Below are 15,821 nucleotides of genomic sequence, written 5' to 3' on the forward strand. Positions count from 1 at the left end.
GTAACAGCCTGGGGAGTGGTGCAGGAGATAGAGGAATGGAATTAGCCTCATTACATTGATTTCTGATGAATAGCCCTAAAATAAACAGGTGGCAACTTTAGCTCTGCTTCTGCCGAGTCACTCCAGCCTCCAGTGGCAAAACACTCTCCCAGTTTCTTTCTCCCTTTGTTCACTAATTTACCCCACCCATCCCCACTTCTCTCCAATCACTTGGGGTCAGAGGCAACCTGTATGCCACACTATCCCCCAACTCTGTGAATCCACATCTGACCCTCACAAGTGGTCATGCATCTAGGCAATCGGCTATAGCAGCCAGAAGGCATGATCAAATTGCTCTCTAAGTTCTGAGTCTGTACCCCCCTCACCCCACCCACTGCTCACAGAGTTACATTATTGCCAGCTTCTCCAGTATTCCTGCCTCTTTGAGCAGTCATTAGTCACCTGTGGAACGTGTTCTTCTCAGATCCAGAGCCAGGGGTTGCTACACTGCCCCTTTTTTTAAGCCCTCATCCCAAGGTTAGCAAGAACTCCATCTGCCGGGACATTCAAGGCTTGTAACATGAGTTGATCTGCCCTACCTCAAGCAAGCTATCCTGAGTGTGATTGATGGGTAAACCAATGTCAGTACTAAACCAGTCCTCCATCTCGGGGGTTGTTAGTCTGGTCTTTTCCCAACCGCTGCCACCAGTGTAACGGCCCTTGAGGTGAAAGAGGTGGAGGACTGGAATTAACTCCTTTATGCCAATACCTTGTGAGTGGGCCTAAAAAGAAACATTGTCATCTTCAGCTCTGCTTTTGCCATGCCACTCAGGTCTTAAACAGTTACACATGCTCCCAGATGCTTTTTCTCTTTGTCCACTCAACATGCCTGGCTCCACCTTAATCCCTGATCATTAAGAGTGGTAAAGAAATGTTTGCTGCAAGTAAAGGCATCACTGTCAGCTGAGAGCTCAACACTCCTGTGAAATAAGCTTAGAGAAACTGACTTATCCACCCGCAAATCCTAAGTTTCCTACACTTCAGGTGTCTCCTGTAGGACGCTCGACAGTGGCTGAACAAAATTATGTTCAGTAGACAGGCTGATGGAACAGCCTTTACCAACTGCTAAATGGAAACAAATGTGCTAGATATGTGTGAAAGTTAAACATCAAGTTTCACTGAAGACATTACCAGACACTCCATGGAGGAAGGAGACAGAATGTACAGAAGGAATGGTGGCAGCCTGGAAGTTGCTGTATAAGTCACCATTGACCAGTAGAGCGTGTGATTTACAGTGGAAGGTTTTACATGGAATCTTAGCTGTGAACTCTTTCTTGTGAATTATTACTCTGGAGGTTTCAGATGGTGTTTCTTTGTTTATGTTTTAGAAAATGTTGGAGCCTTTGTATGATTTAATAGAGAAGCTTATTAAGAGACTGAGAATTTTGTACGCAAGTGTGAGTTTTCTGTTTGGGTTTAAAACAAAAGGAAAAGAAAGCAATCTAAAACTTGCAAATTTTATTATGAAAGTAAATTAGCTAAACGGAAAAATGAGAAGCGTAAATTTGAAGATGGTGGCCTACAGGACCCAACTGTGTTATTTAAAATACAGTATATTAGTAAAATATCAGATTTTAACTTTTGCAAATATACAAATAATTTGGAAAAATGTAAAAGTATATGATGTGTGAATTATATATCATGTGATTTTATTAATGAAGAACTACAGTTTGTTTTATAGGAGAGTTTTTCTGTTTTAGTATAGCATGAATATATACTTCTATCAGATAGATAGATAGATAGATAGATAGATAGATAGATAGATAGATAGATAGATAGATAGATAGATAGATAGATAGATACTTTATTAATCCCAAGGGGAAATTCACATACTCCAGCAGCAGCATACTGATAAAAAAGTTATGTAGATTTTTGTACAGTTGGCTGATTTTCTTCATCAAAGTCTACTTTTTAAAATAAAAATATCTATCTATCTATCTATCTATCTATCTATCTATCTATCTATCTATCTATCTATCTGTCTGTCTGTCTATCTGTTGTGATACTGTGCCAACTATTTCTTCACTATTATTGAATTGTGTCACTATCAAGAAATTTGTTTAAAAACCACGGTATTATTTTCCATAAAAAATATTTTCAAATTTCTATTAAAAAACAGCAATATGCCATTTTGAATCTTCATAGGAAGGAACACTGAATAAGAGAAAAGTATTATGATAAATTATGCATCCAATTTATTGAACCTGCTTACAAACAACAGCCCATTCATTAATTTTCTCAGTCTGCTTATCCCCTCTTCCAATAAGAATTGTATTCCGTGTGACATCACTTCTGTGATCACGTTCTTGCTGCACAGATTTGCGTGATGTTAGCAAGCTCCGCCCAAAAGGCTGCCGTACACCCCGGTGCAGTTTTGATAAGTTTATGAGGAAGGACAACACGGGCTGTGGATTTAACCGCAGAATGATTATTTCGGGGACCGTCTTGAGAACTGGAGAATGTATTTAAAGGAAACGACTTAACATGATATTTTGAGATGATGACGTGACCATAGAAAACGTCCTAGGTTATGCCCACTGTTTTAACTGTTTGTTGTGCATCAACTGGAATGGCTACGATCGTAATGGTAATCTGGTGTTCTCTCTTCTCTGAAATGTACGCATTCATATTCATTCGGTCGTCACATAGTATGTAGCACACATGTATGTTTACATTAATTGAATACAAATGATTTTGTTTGCATTGGTATATGCGCAACGATACAATCATTATGACCTAACATTTTATATTTTATTACCTGAAATTTCCGATATAGTAGCAAAAACCGGCAATCAAACACGTTTATGTATGAGAAAGTTAGTATAATTAAATGCACAGCTTTCCTGTATGGGCAAATATACGTTATTAGTATAAAAAGTTAAAGAATGCTAGCCGTGTCAAAAGGAACCGCTTGTAACATTAACAAGAAGTCGCTTAGTTCTTGCTAGTCTCTACCCACCTTTCTTGACGTAAGCTTTATTTTTTTTGAAGCCACCGCCTTCTCTCCCCGCCCAAAACTAGCGAACCCCACCCCCGTCCTTTAGACATAACCCGGATGGGAAACTCATTTTACTTCCGGTTCCCTGCCACTTTACTTCTCCGTTTCTATGGAAAAGAAAACTGTCCATCTCTATGCATCCGCTGGTATCCGTACGCGCCATTTTCAAAAAGCTTTACCGCCGTCAAGGCTGCACAGAGTCGCCAGAGGAACAGGAAATAGAGGGAAGGGAGTTTGGATAAACGACTCCCAGCAACCTGTAACCGCTGAAATCAACCAGTAACAGATGTAGCGTGGACATCAAAGACAAAGCAAGATGAAACTGTCAAGAAGAGATCCACCCGCCTTTGGCCTGCTATAGTTAAATGTTTAATGGGTTTGTTGTTATGACATTACTCTGAAGGGAACATTAAAGAAAAAAAAGCTTTCGGTCAACTTGTAAGTATTATTATTCATATATAACATGTTTCCAACAGAGGCACATACGGGCGATAATTTTTAATTAGACAATTGCCTCTTACGGTGTAGAAAACAACCAAGTAGTGATTTACATAGCACCTCCGCTTACATGCTTTCAACAGTTTTATAACGAATAAATGGTTAGTTTATTGACGACATCTCACTTTTACTTGTTGTTTTTGTGCTCTTTTACTGTCTTTTTGCTTGCAGGAATATGTTTCCACCTCGAAGCTATACATTATACATTTCCAAATATATTTGTCATGTGGTGGAAGTCGAGATCAAATTATGAGCACAAACTTCAATGCGTTTTACTAAATGCACTGCTGACAGGGGGGGAGAATCACGAAGCTTTCATGTTTGCAACTTTTGTTTCTCTGTTTGCAGCTTTTGCTCTAAATTTGAAGCTAAAAGGATCTGCAATGAGCACCGCAGGAGAAAGGAAATTTATAAACATAAGAAAACGCCTGGATCAGCTGGGTTACAGACAGCCTTTGGGGATCGAGTCCTTGCCTTTAGTTGAAAGGCTTTTCAGGTGTGGAATTCATCCTTCATTTTTAAAGCTGTGGAGGGGCAAGCCCTTGATTTAATAAGTTAATTGATCCTAAACACTGGAGTGTGGCCTTCCCCACTCCGTAGTAGTTGCTTAACTTGTAATAAGCTGGTAAAACCCTCTTAGTCTGGTTTGAGAACACTGTATAGCTGTGAAACTATTCTGTTTTGAGTAACTAATAATATTCTTATGGCAGCAGACTCTGGGTAAACCAGTATACAAATTTTTTTAGTTCTTAGTGTAGCATTTCATACTGTCAAGAATGGAAAATATACTGGGTATCTCTGGAGCTGCCTTGCAGTGGTTTAAGTCCTATTTAATTGTTAACCAAGAGTTTATTAGTCTTGGTAACAGTCCCTCAAGGTTTTGTCCTTTACCCTGTTCTACATCTGCATGCCTCCCCTTGACCATATTATTCTTAGCTTTGGACTAGGATATCATTTTTTTGTTGATGATACACAGATCTATTTCAGTGTTAAACTGAAAGTTCATTAGAGCTTTTTCATCTCGCAAATCACCTCCGTGAAATTAAAACTGATTGGAATATAACTCTTTAAAATAAAACTGCAACAAAACAGAAGTTATGCTAATTGGCAATAAAGCTCAACAAAGCTAGGAAATGAACTCCTCTTCGAACACTCTAGGTGATAATGTCATCAGACCATCTCCTTCTGAAAGGAGGATCCCTCTCTTTAATATTGAACCCTCCTATATTCCATTAGGATACTTTCTTGCTTCCATTCCATAACTCTGCTTTTCTAATGCTGAGAAGTGTCCATGCTTGTATTACATCACATGTTGACTATTGTAAATCCCTGCCTTGAGGAGCTCATTTTTTATCTTTTTTCACTGCTCCAGTTGGTTCAAAACTCTACTACAACAGTTGTTACACAGACCCACACCTGTCTTCCTCTGCGTTAACTGCTTCCTTTTTTTATATATAGGATTGGATATAAAATTCTATTACTAACCTACAAAATCTTTAAATGGTCTTGCACCAGACTACATCTGTGATGTGGTAACGTGTGGATATTATTTGTTGAATATGCCCTGTTCTTTCTGTATTTTTGTGAAGTACTTTGAGCATAGGAAAGGTGCTATATAAATAAAGTGTGTTATTATAAATTATCACTATTATTAGATTAGTCAGTTCTAACTCATTCCTTTGTTTCATGTATATGATTATAAAAGTGATAATGAAAATTTAAGAGTTGTTTGATTCATATCATTTTAATCATTTTTCATCTTTTTGGCACAATGAAATGCATTGTTTTAGCATAAACTTACTGTCTTTAAAATCATCTTAAAAATCATTATTTTTTGATATTTAAAATATAACCTAAGATGATGTAAATAATTATTACTTAAGATATTGTCATTTTGTTTGCAGCCAGTGGTTTTACGTGTGCCACTGTCAAGTGTATATACATAATTTTATTAATAAAATAGGTATTTGCCAAAGGCACGCAAGCCAGTTTATAGGGTGAACCTGTTGGGAGTGGAAGCTACATTTTAAAGCAAGTTAAATACAGTATGTGTATCTTTTCTACTATAATTCTCTCATCTGATTATTTCCGCTATGGTTACTGAAAGGATTTGTATAAGGCTTGAGTTTGTCCTTCCTTCAGTGTTTTTCCAACATACAATGTAGTATAATCATTTATACATAAATATTCAGGCCAAAGAGAAGCCATTGGAGCAGAACAATCATCATCCATTTCTTCAGTGGGGAATGCTGATGAATGTTAGTCTGGTCCCTGTAGAATGTAGCCAGCACTGGAATGGCTTCTAATGTTCTTATGGTTTCTCCATATTTTATATAGTCAAGTGTGTGTGTGTGTGTGTGTTTTTTTTAAACCTTGCCAGATATGGGCAACTGACATCTGATCTGTGCTCTTTTCAGACCCACATAGCACCATGTGCACCTTCCCTAATCACTTTTACACTTAGTGGCCCTGGCCATATATTGATCAGAGCACATAAGTACTTTTAAATAGCCTGCCTGTGTTATCTGAGGTTTGTGTCATTTCCCTGTCAGGTTCACCCTGTCATCTGGTTTGTGTGGCTTCAGCAAATACCTTTTTTTAATAAAATGTTTTTACAGATCACAGAGGCACACTTAAAACCATTGGCTACAGTCAGTGACAGTCTCTGGGGTATGGATAGAAGAGTGTGTTAGTTTTGTTGCACTGCTTGCATAACTAGTAGCATGCTTTTTCACTACCAGAGGGGACTGGGCAGTCTAATGGTCTGGAATCCCTACAGATTTTATTTTTTTTCTCCAGCCGTCTGGAGTTTTTTTGTTTTTTCTGTCCACCCTGGCCATTGGACCTTACTCTTATTCTATGTTAATTAATGTTGACTTATTTTCTTTTCTTATTGTCTTATTTTTCTATTCTTTATTATGTGAAGCACTTTGAGCTACTGTTTGTATGAAAATGTGCTATATAAATAAATGTTGTTGTTGTACTTGCTGACTTGTGTTTTACACAGGAGCCCTAGTGGCTACATTTGCTGCTGCTAAAACTAGAGCCGTTTGCTACTTTTTCTTGCTCTCTGTTTTTTGTCGGATTCTTTTTACCTCCAGTTTAAAAGTGGCAAAATGGAAACAAAATACAGACACGATTGTGCTTAAAAGTTAAGCAGAGCCACGGGTATTAATAGTGAAAGACCTGCCAAAAAGAAACTGCTTATTTCATTGTTAAAATTTGATAAACAGTTTCAATGAAAACTGGTGGCAATGTGCTGGCAGGTCTCCGTTTTAAAGTGAAATTTAAAAAAAATTAATATAATACATACAATAATGTCTGTACTTTTTGTTTTTTTTGTTTTTTTTAAACTTGCATAATTTTGTTTCTTTATCATTTTAACAGTTTTTGCCATCTTCAATGCATAATGAATCTTCACAATAACTTATTTTTGGCCTACAGTGACCTGTTGCACACTACAGAGAGCTTACGCAATGCCAAGCTTTCAGTCGGAAAAAATGAAAAAGAGAACAAAAATGTGGATGCTTATCTTGAGCCTTTTCAGGCAGAAAATGCTCGACTAGTAGAGGAAAACAATGTACTTCATCTATCTTTACTGAAAGCGAAGGAGGAGAAAGAAAAATTTAGTAAAGGTTAGTTTGTGCAAGTGAAGCTCATTATACTCTAATATCGTTAAAATATTTTTACTCCATCTATTATGGCCCCGTGTCTTCAGCAAATTGTCCAAACTCCATCTTTCAGAATGGTGTTTGGTTTGATGACCATGTAAGTACAATAACAAAAATATAAGACAGTGGGCTTAGACCTTCTGTGTTATGGATGATAGTAGAAATAAATATACTATAAATTGTATAAAATTGTTCACTTAATAAATGAAGGTGACCAAATCTTACAATTGCATTTGATAATATGGCAGTTATTGATTGTGCAGAAATCGGAAGTCCTCTCTATGCTTCAGTACCTGGCGTATGCACAGCTTGTAAGTGAGTGTTACTTGGATGTTTCTGACAGTTACTTACATAGTACTTTTTCCATTATACAATTGTGATACTAGAGGACACTCTTGCATTTACAGCCTATTTCAGTTGCAGCTAAATCATTTTCTTTACATTTGCATCTAACCTTTTACACAGACATAATTCTCTATATTACTTTTTAAGCTACTTTTGTAAATTTGTTCAGGTTTTGGATCATTGTTCCTTTTACAAGACTACTTTTCCAGAAGTAATACCAGGTTCTATTTAGGTAGTCTCAGATCTATGATGGAATTCATGTTCAGTGATAGCAAGCTACCTATGCTTTAAAGTAGCAGAACAACCTCAAACCCAAGCATTTTGTACTTTACAGCTTGTATGACATTATTATTCGTTTGAATCAAATATAATCTCTGGTATTGAAGCACAACTACTCTAAATTTTGTTTTGTTTATCCAGAAGTCTTGTTCTACTAACACGTGGTCTGTACTAAACATCAGTCATCCATTTTGTGCTTTGTCGAAGAGAAAATAGACTTATTTCCTGAACTGTGCATGTTGATCAAATTTGATCAGTCTCTTAATGGCACTTGAATCATGCATTATAACATTGATTATGGCAAGAACTGCCTTTAGATTCATTTCATTTTAAACCTAGATCTTTGTAGCTCTTTCAGTCATCTTCCAGTAAACTCTTGGAATATTGCCTGTAATCTTGAATTTTCTTTATTTGTAGGTAATCTGTCATGTAGCCTTTATATATGTATAAAAAACTTTTACATTCCTTTGCTATTTACTTGTATCTAATTCCAGACCCATAGCCATCAACAGCATAGGTATCTGGATGCTGTTTCTATTTTTTGTTTCTGTTGTGTTACAGGTCATTTGTGTAGTTTGCACCAAAACATCCAGAATTTTTGTTTTACCCAAATAAGGGCCTTTTACAATGTTCTGTGATGTTAACATGTACTTTATTGATTTCAATCATTTTTTCACCTTGGTAATGAGCATTTCTGCTCTGATGTTTTTGATATAGACTGAGCAATTATTTGTAAATTACAGTATTTCTGTTTTTAAGATTACATCACCATAATCAATATATAACTGTTAATATTGATATGAGAATCTGTTATGTAAATATTTGGATATGGTATAGCATGTAAACTTTTTTTAAGGACATTTTATTGCATTCTCAAAGCATTGTGTTGGCATTCATTTCAAATGTTTCATTTGTATGTTTGTTTGAACTCAAATCTATATAATTGTTCTGGTTGAATGACATTTAATAAAATAGTTCTGAATAAATTTAATGTGAAAACAGAAAGGTAACATGAATTTTGAAGAAAATTGATATTTTAATAAATGTGAACAATCAATAATCATTCAACCATAGTGCCACTACAAATTATTAATAGTCGAAGAACTTACAATGGTATTCATAAGACTACCGTTTTGTCAATAATTCAAGATTTATAAGATAAATACATGTGTCCATGTGAACTGCATAGGTTTCGTTGGTTCCCATCAAACTTATATGTGCTGTCTTTTATATATCTGCCAACTGCATTTAAGATGCTTGACTATGAAAAAGATTGTCCTAATTTTTCCTGTACCATATAATGAGCTTTAGGGGTTTTAGTGACAACTTCATCAATGTGATTAAATCCCTATATCCCCCACTTCAGCCACTAATTCACATCTGACCTGTTCCAGGTTCTTAGAGGCATGAAGCAGTGACGCCCCTTTCCCCTATCCGTTGTTTAGCATCTTGCATTTTAGCAATCCAGTCAGTCTGGAAAAAGTCCTCTCCCCATCCTGCATCAGACTCTTAGAAATCTATTCTAGAAAATGTGTCATTTTCAACTACAAAACCCAACCTGTTTAACAAAAAAATAAATAAATAAAAATAAAATAAAAAAAAAAATGTTTAATTTAATATACTCCTTGTAAATTTTTTGCTATGGACCTGGAATCTGGACATTCCTGTCACTGAAGTGCTGCCTAATGTCTTTGGCCCCTTTGTGTACATTTTTTGCAGTGCTAACTAATTGCTGCCTTCTGGTCCTCTATTTACATTTTGTTTTGATATTCTCTCATTTAATTCAATATTCAATTTCTTTCACAAATATATACAGTATTCAGATTCATTCTTTAATTTGAACAAGACACACACAGGAAAGTTTACATGTAGTCTGATTTATCAAAGAACTTCTTGTAGCATGAGGATATAAGGATTTTTGAAAGGATAGTATACAGGGTCTCTTAACTTAGTCATTCAAAATATGGTGCTAAATAATGAATGAAGTAGTTCACAAATTAACTAATCAATGCAGCTTTTTTTAACCATGTATTAAATAACTATTTTTTTTATATAACTTTTTTTAAAATATGTTTTACCATTAAAAATACAATTTTCTAAAGTTTGCAAACAGTTTAATATTCTCCTGGTTTCCTTTAATTCAATTAAACAAGTACATTTAAAAAACAAAAAAAAGGCTAAATTATTCCTAAAAAGTAAGCACTATCAGCAGTATTGACTGCTTATCTTAACCTTTTTATATTTCAAGGTGTTCATGCAGTATGACGAGAAGGAATTTCTCCTGGCCGAGTCATGTTAAACTTAATGCAAAATGTTCTTTGCACTTCTGCTGCATACAGTATCTGGATATAATGTATGCTACTATAGTGAATGTGCAATTAGCCATAGAGGAGTAGTTAATTGCCGTTGAAACTGCATTTTGCGTACAACTCCAATTCCAAAAAAGATGGGATGCTGTGTAAAATATCAATATAACAGAATGCAATGATTTGCAAATCTCAAACATCCATATTTTATTAACAAAAGAATATAGAAAACTTCATATGTTTAAATTAAGAAAATGTACCATTTTAAGAAAAAAAGGTTATTTTGAATTTGATGGTAGCAACACATCTCAGAAAGTTGGAACAGGGCCACGTTTACCACTGTGTAACAGCCCCTCCTCTATTTACATCATCGGTTCAATTTCCGCCTCCGTGAAGGTCTCTCGGATTAGACTTTTTCCTAGCAACATTTAGTAAATGTTTGTGGACCCTCCCTGAAGACTCACATGTGAAATAAATGAAGTCTGGTGTAAAGCCCATGGAGGTATGGGGAGAACGTGACAGTTTCATGTGAGCCTGAATTTATTTGCATTAAGCAAGTTTCTTATTCACACAACTTGGGCAAAATAGTTACTTATTCAACGTTAAGAATTAGTCAAAATATTCTGCAGCATAAAAAGATATTAACATGCATTACTACAAGTAAAATTGGCCTTTTATTTTTGAAAAAAGTAAGCAGTTTTCCACATTTTCTTCCTGATTGGATACAAAGGAGTTGCGTCAAGTTAGACCAACTTAATTTTCAAAGTTTTGCAACAAGACGGGTGCCTTTAAATTGGCACAGTAAAGTGTTGGGTGATGTTGGGTATCCATCATTATCACAGCTTTATGTCAAGACAGATGCCTTTGTTACATATGAGTTGGGTACATGGGTCAAAATGACAGGCAAAGTTGACACATTCCCATATCCGATGAATGGAATTGGATGTTTAATGGGCACTGCAGGGAGTTGGATGGCATTGGGCTACACTAGTTTTGAGAAAAGAAAGATGCCTTTGTTAAGTTGCAATTGAACTTTAGGTACATGGGTCAAATGGACAGGCAAATTTGTCATATTCCCATATATGTAATGAACAGATTTCAATGTGATATTTGACTGGCATTATACAGAGTTGTATGCCATTGACCCGCATTCATTTTCAGAGAAAAGTGAATACCTTTATTAAAGTGTAGTTGAGTTTTTCTGTCCCAGTGCACCTGCATGGGTCAGACTGACTGGCAAACTTGGCAATGAAGGAAATTAACTGATGTTTAATGGTCACTGTAAAAGGCTAAATGGCATTGAACCTACACTAGTTGTCACAGTTTTGAGAAAATGTAGATGCCTTTGTTAAGTTGCAGTTGAGGTTTGTACAGACCAATCTGAGTACCTGACTCAGATTGATTGGCAAATTTGTCACATTTCAATTTTTAATGACTAAGATTAACTTTGATTAACGGGTGCTATAGAGAGTTGTGCAGCCAATTGCATATCTATTGTGTAGGGTGGCTCAACTCGGAAGTATAAATCAGCCTTTAGATATTGGCTAATACATCAGGGAAACATTCACGTGTCAGCAATATTAGCCCCTTTTTTTTTTTCTGATTTAAAAAAACAAAAAAAAAACTACCAATATTGTATATAGAAAAGTTAATTACATAGTACTTCTGATATAACCGATTTAACAGTGGCAGTATGTCTTTTTGAATATGATGCCACAAGCTTGGCACACCTATCCTTGGCCAGTTTCGCCCATTCCTCTTTGCAGCACCTCTCAAGCTCCATCAGGTTGGATGGAAAGCGTTGGTGCACAGCTATTTTAAGATCTCTCCAGAGATGTTCAATCGGATTCAAGTCTGGGCTCTGGCTGGGCCACTCAAGGACATTCACAGAGTTGTCCTGAAGCCACTCCTTTGATATCTTGGCTGTGTGCTTAATGTCGTTGTCCTGCTGAAAGATGAACCGTCGCCCTAGTCTGAGGTCAAGATAGCTCTGGAGCAGGTTTTCATCCCAGATTTCTCTGTACATTGCTGCAGTCATCTTTCCCTTTATCCTAACCAGTCTCCCAGTTTCTGCCACTGAAAAACATCCCCACAGCATGATGCTGCCACCACCATGCTTCACTGTAGGGATGGTATTGGCCTGGTGATGAGCGGTGCCTGGTTTCCTCCAAATGTGACGCCTGGCATTCACACCAAAGAGTTCAATCTTTGTCTCATCAGACCAGAGAATTTTGTTTCTCATGGTCTAAGAGTCCTTCAGGTGCCTTTTGGCAAACTCCAGGCGGGCTGCCATGTGCCTTTTACTAAGGAGTGGCTTCCGTCTGGCCACTCTACCATACAGGCCTGATTGGTGGATTGCTGCAGAGATGGTTGTCCTTCTGGAAGGTTCTCCTCTCTCCACAGAGGACCTCTGGAGCTCTGACAGAGTGACCATCGGGTTCTTGGTCACCTCCCTGACTAAGGCCCTTCTCCCCCTATCGCTCAGTTTAGATGGCCGGCCATCTCTAGGAAGAGTCCTGTTGGTTTCGAACTTCTTCCACTTACGGATGATGGAGGCCACTGTGCTCATTGGGACCTTCATAGCAGCAGAAATATTTCTGTAACCTTCCCCAGATTTGTGCCTCGAGATAATCCTGTCTCGGAAATCTACAGACAATTCCTTTGACTTCATGCTTGGTTTGTGCTCTGACATGAACTGTCAACTATGGGACCTTATATAGACAGGTGTGTGCCTTTCCAAATCATGTCCAATCAACTGAATTTACCACAGGTGGACTCCAATTAAGCTGCAGAAACATCTCAAGGATGATCAGGGGAAACAGGATACAGTACACTTGAGCTCAATTTTGAGCTTCATGGCAAAGGCTTTGAATACTTATGTACATGTGTTTTTGCAATTTTCTTATTTTTAGTAAATTTGCAAAAATCTCAAACTTTTTTCACGTTGTCATTATGGGGTGTTGTGTGTAGAATTCTGAGGAAAAAATGAATTTAATCCATTTTGGAATAAGACTGTAACATAACAAAATGTGAAAAAAGTGATGCGCTGTGAATACTTTCCGGATGCACTATATATTATACTAGCCATGTGCGCCCAACTACGTTGCGCGTGTTAAAGTTGTCTGTGAAGGGCTACCAGTTAAAACGTTACTGCCAGTCGTGAACTGGGCCCTTCGTCACATAGCTTTATGATTTTTTTATAAGGGAAACAAGATTAAAAAAGAAAACCCTTGGATATTGATTCGATAGGAACGGCCCACTCGGAATCACTATCCGAATCGTAATTATGTGGTGGTGTTGGAGCATTTCTGTTTCTGTCCGTTCACAGTCCATCTTTTTTTCAGGACGCTGTCGTTTCCTCTCACGATGTCTTCTCAACCTTTCTCCAATCTCGCAGGTTGCTTTGTGGCAATCCAAAGAGTAAGGCAATATATGTGGAGCAATGGTTATTAAAGGGGGACACATAGGTATCCAGGCTTTTTAAAGCATAAATAGAGATCACTTCACTGACATGTGAGCATGTACAACTGTGAAATGCGCAGCACTCGCCGGCTACAACGTAACAATAATAATTTCCGGAACGTGCTGTTCCGTTCATTCATTTTACCCACTGTCTTTCTTTCATTCATATGTTACGTAGGCACGTACCTTTTATCTTCGGCAATATCATTCTCTAACCAGGCCTCCGGAGCTAATCAGCGTAACACTGTGCACCACCCCTTTCGTTATTCCGACACATTGTTGACATCCGTTGGTAACAACATACTAAACTGGAAGGTGGTCAACGCATGCATGGAATTCGTGGACAAAGATCAATATCTAAATGAAGATCTCTAGTTAATTTAAAGCACAACAATTTGTTTAGTTGGAATGTCTGCGTTTTGAGATGTGACTGGAGTACTACAGTCTTCAGTAGTATAAGCCTGGAGGAGATTCTTCATGCAATGCCTATGTTTTAGCTGTCTCTCTACTGCCATCTAGTGCTTCTTCTAATTCATTCGCGGACAAACAAAGATCAAGACCCAAATGAAGATTATATATAGAGATTATTATATTCTATAGATAGACGTAGGTGTGTGTAATGTATATAATATTTTGTCACGCAAGTGCGTCTGTGGATCACACTCTGGGCTCATCTGAAGCTGGTATTACCACCTTGGGCTGAGAAGGGACACTAACCTTCTCCTCTTCTTTTAACTCCGCAGCACCAAGAAGATGCCCAGTGAGGGTATCTGACTCCACCTCTTAAAGTCTCTTGCCTTTAAAATCTGCCGCTGCTGAATGTTTTTATTGAAAGTGTTAATGAATTACAGTGATCCCTCGCTATATCGCGCTTCGACTTTCGCGGCTTCACTCCATCGCGGATTTTAAATGTAAGCATATCTAAATATATATCACGGATTTTTTGCTGGTTCGCGGATTTCTGCCGACAATGGGTCTTTTAATTAATGGTACTTGCTTCCTCAGTTTGTTTGCCCAGTTGATTTCATACAAGGGACGCTATTGGCGGATGGCTTAGAAGCTACCCAATCGGAGCATGTATTACATTTTAAATAAAACTCCTCCGTGATATACGATATGCTTCCCGCATGGTGGTTGATTGTTTGCTTTTCTCTGTCTCTTTCACTCTCTCTGCCTGACGGAGAGAGAGAGGGGCTGTTTGCCTAAAGGATACAGACGCTCCTCTACAAAATGCTGCTTTATTGCAGTGCTTCGGCATACTTAAAAACCCCAAGGCACGTATTGATTTTTTGATTGTTTGCTTTTCTCTCTCTCTCTCTCTCTCTCTCTCTCTCTCTCTCTCTCTCTCTCTCTCTCTGACATTCTCTGCTCCTGACATGCATTCTTTGAAGAGGAAGATATGTTTGCATTCTTTTAATTGTGAGAAAGAACTGTCATCTCTGTCTTGTCATAGAGCACAGTTTACTTTTGACTAAAGGGTATTATTTCATGTCTAGAGGGCTCTAATAATGTTAACAGTGTGGGAGAGTATATAAGGGCTTAAAATATATAAAAATAACCATACAAACATATGGTTTCTACTTCGCAGATTTTCATGTGTCGCGGGGGGTTCTGGAATGCAACCCCCGCGATCGAGGAGGGATTGCTGTATTCATAAAAAGTCACAACAAACTAAATTCTACATGTTGTGAATCAAATTTATACTATTGTATTTAATCCTTTTAGTTAGAGGATACAAAATATTATTGGTGAATTATACCTTTTTCTTAGACTTGTTTAGCTGGCGTGTGTTCCTAAGAATGCGTAATGATTCTAAAGATTGGTTAATATATTGTTAATACATAATTTACAAAAAAAATCTATATTTGCATTAATTTTATTTTCACTTTTTTTAGATTTTTTTTTAAGATTTACTTTGATAGAATTTAATGATCTTGCATATTTTTCAATAACAAACACTGTATTAATGTTTATGCTACAGATTTAAAAGCTACCATCAGAAAACTGGAACATGAGACGGCAGATCTTAAATTTTTGAACAATCAGTATGTTCATAAAGTAAAATCTCTTGAGAAAGACAGTAAGGCCAAGGCTGAAAAGATTCAGCTGCTACAGGAAAAAAACTTGCAGGCCATTGTTCAAACACCAGGTAAAGTTTCATCTTATTATTTTATCTGCTTTGAAGAAGTTACAGGAATTGCGTTGTGTTGTCTGTTGCATTGG

The 15,821-nt window shown here is 37.1% G+C and overlaps 1 protein-coding gene across 2 annotated transcripts in view; it reads left to right on the plus strand.

Annotated features, from left to right (window-relative positions):
- Positions 1 to 2,423: 2,423 nt before the first annotated feature.
- cep135 (centrosomal protein 135) overlaps positions 2,424 to 15,821 on the plus strand; it is a 75,342-nt gene continuing 61,944 nt past the window's right edge. Inside the window, exons 1-4 of one of the 2 annotated variants that reach the window (XM_039750887.1) lie at positions 2,424 to 2,626; positions 3,884 to 4,031; positions 6,980 to 7,170; positions 15,580 to 15,747. In XM_039750887.1, coding sequence (XP_039606821.1) covers positions 3,919 to 4,031; positions 6,980 to 7,170; positions 15,580 to 15,747 — 472 coding nt within the window. In that variant the 5' untranslated portion in view covers positions 2,424 to 2,626; positions 3,884 to 3,918. Of the gene's footprint in view, positions 2,627 to 2,863; positions 3,476 to 3,883; positions 4,032 to 6,979; positions 7,171 to 15,579; positions 15,748 to 15,821 lie in introns of those variants that run through there. The other variant, XM_039750886.1, reaches the window with a different exon arrangement.

This window comes from Polypterus senegalus, chromosome 4, assembly GCF_016835505.1.
Source record: "Polypterus senegalus isolate Bchr_013 chromosome 4, ASM1683550v1, whole genome shotgun sequence".
In the NCBI taxonomy this organism is placed as follows: Eukaryota; Metazoa; Chordata; class Cladistia; order Polypteriformes; family Polypteridae; genus Polypterus; species Polypterus senegalus.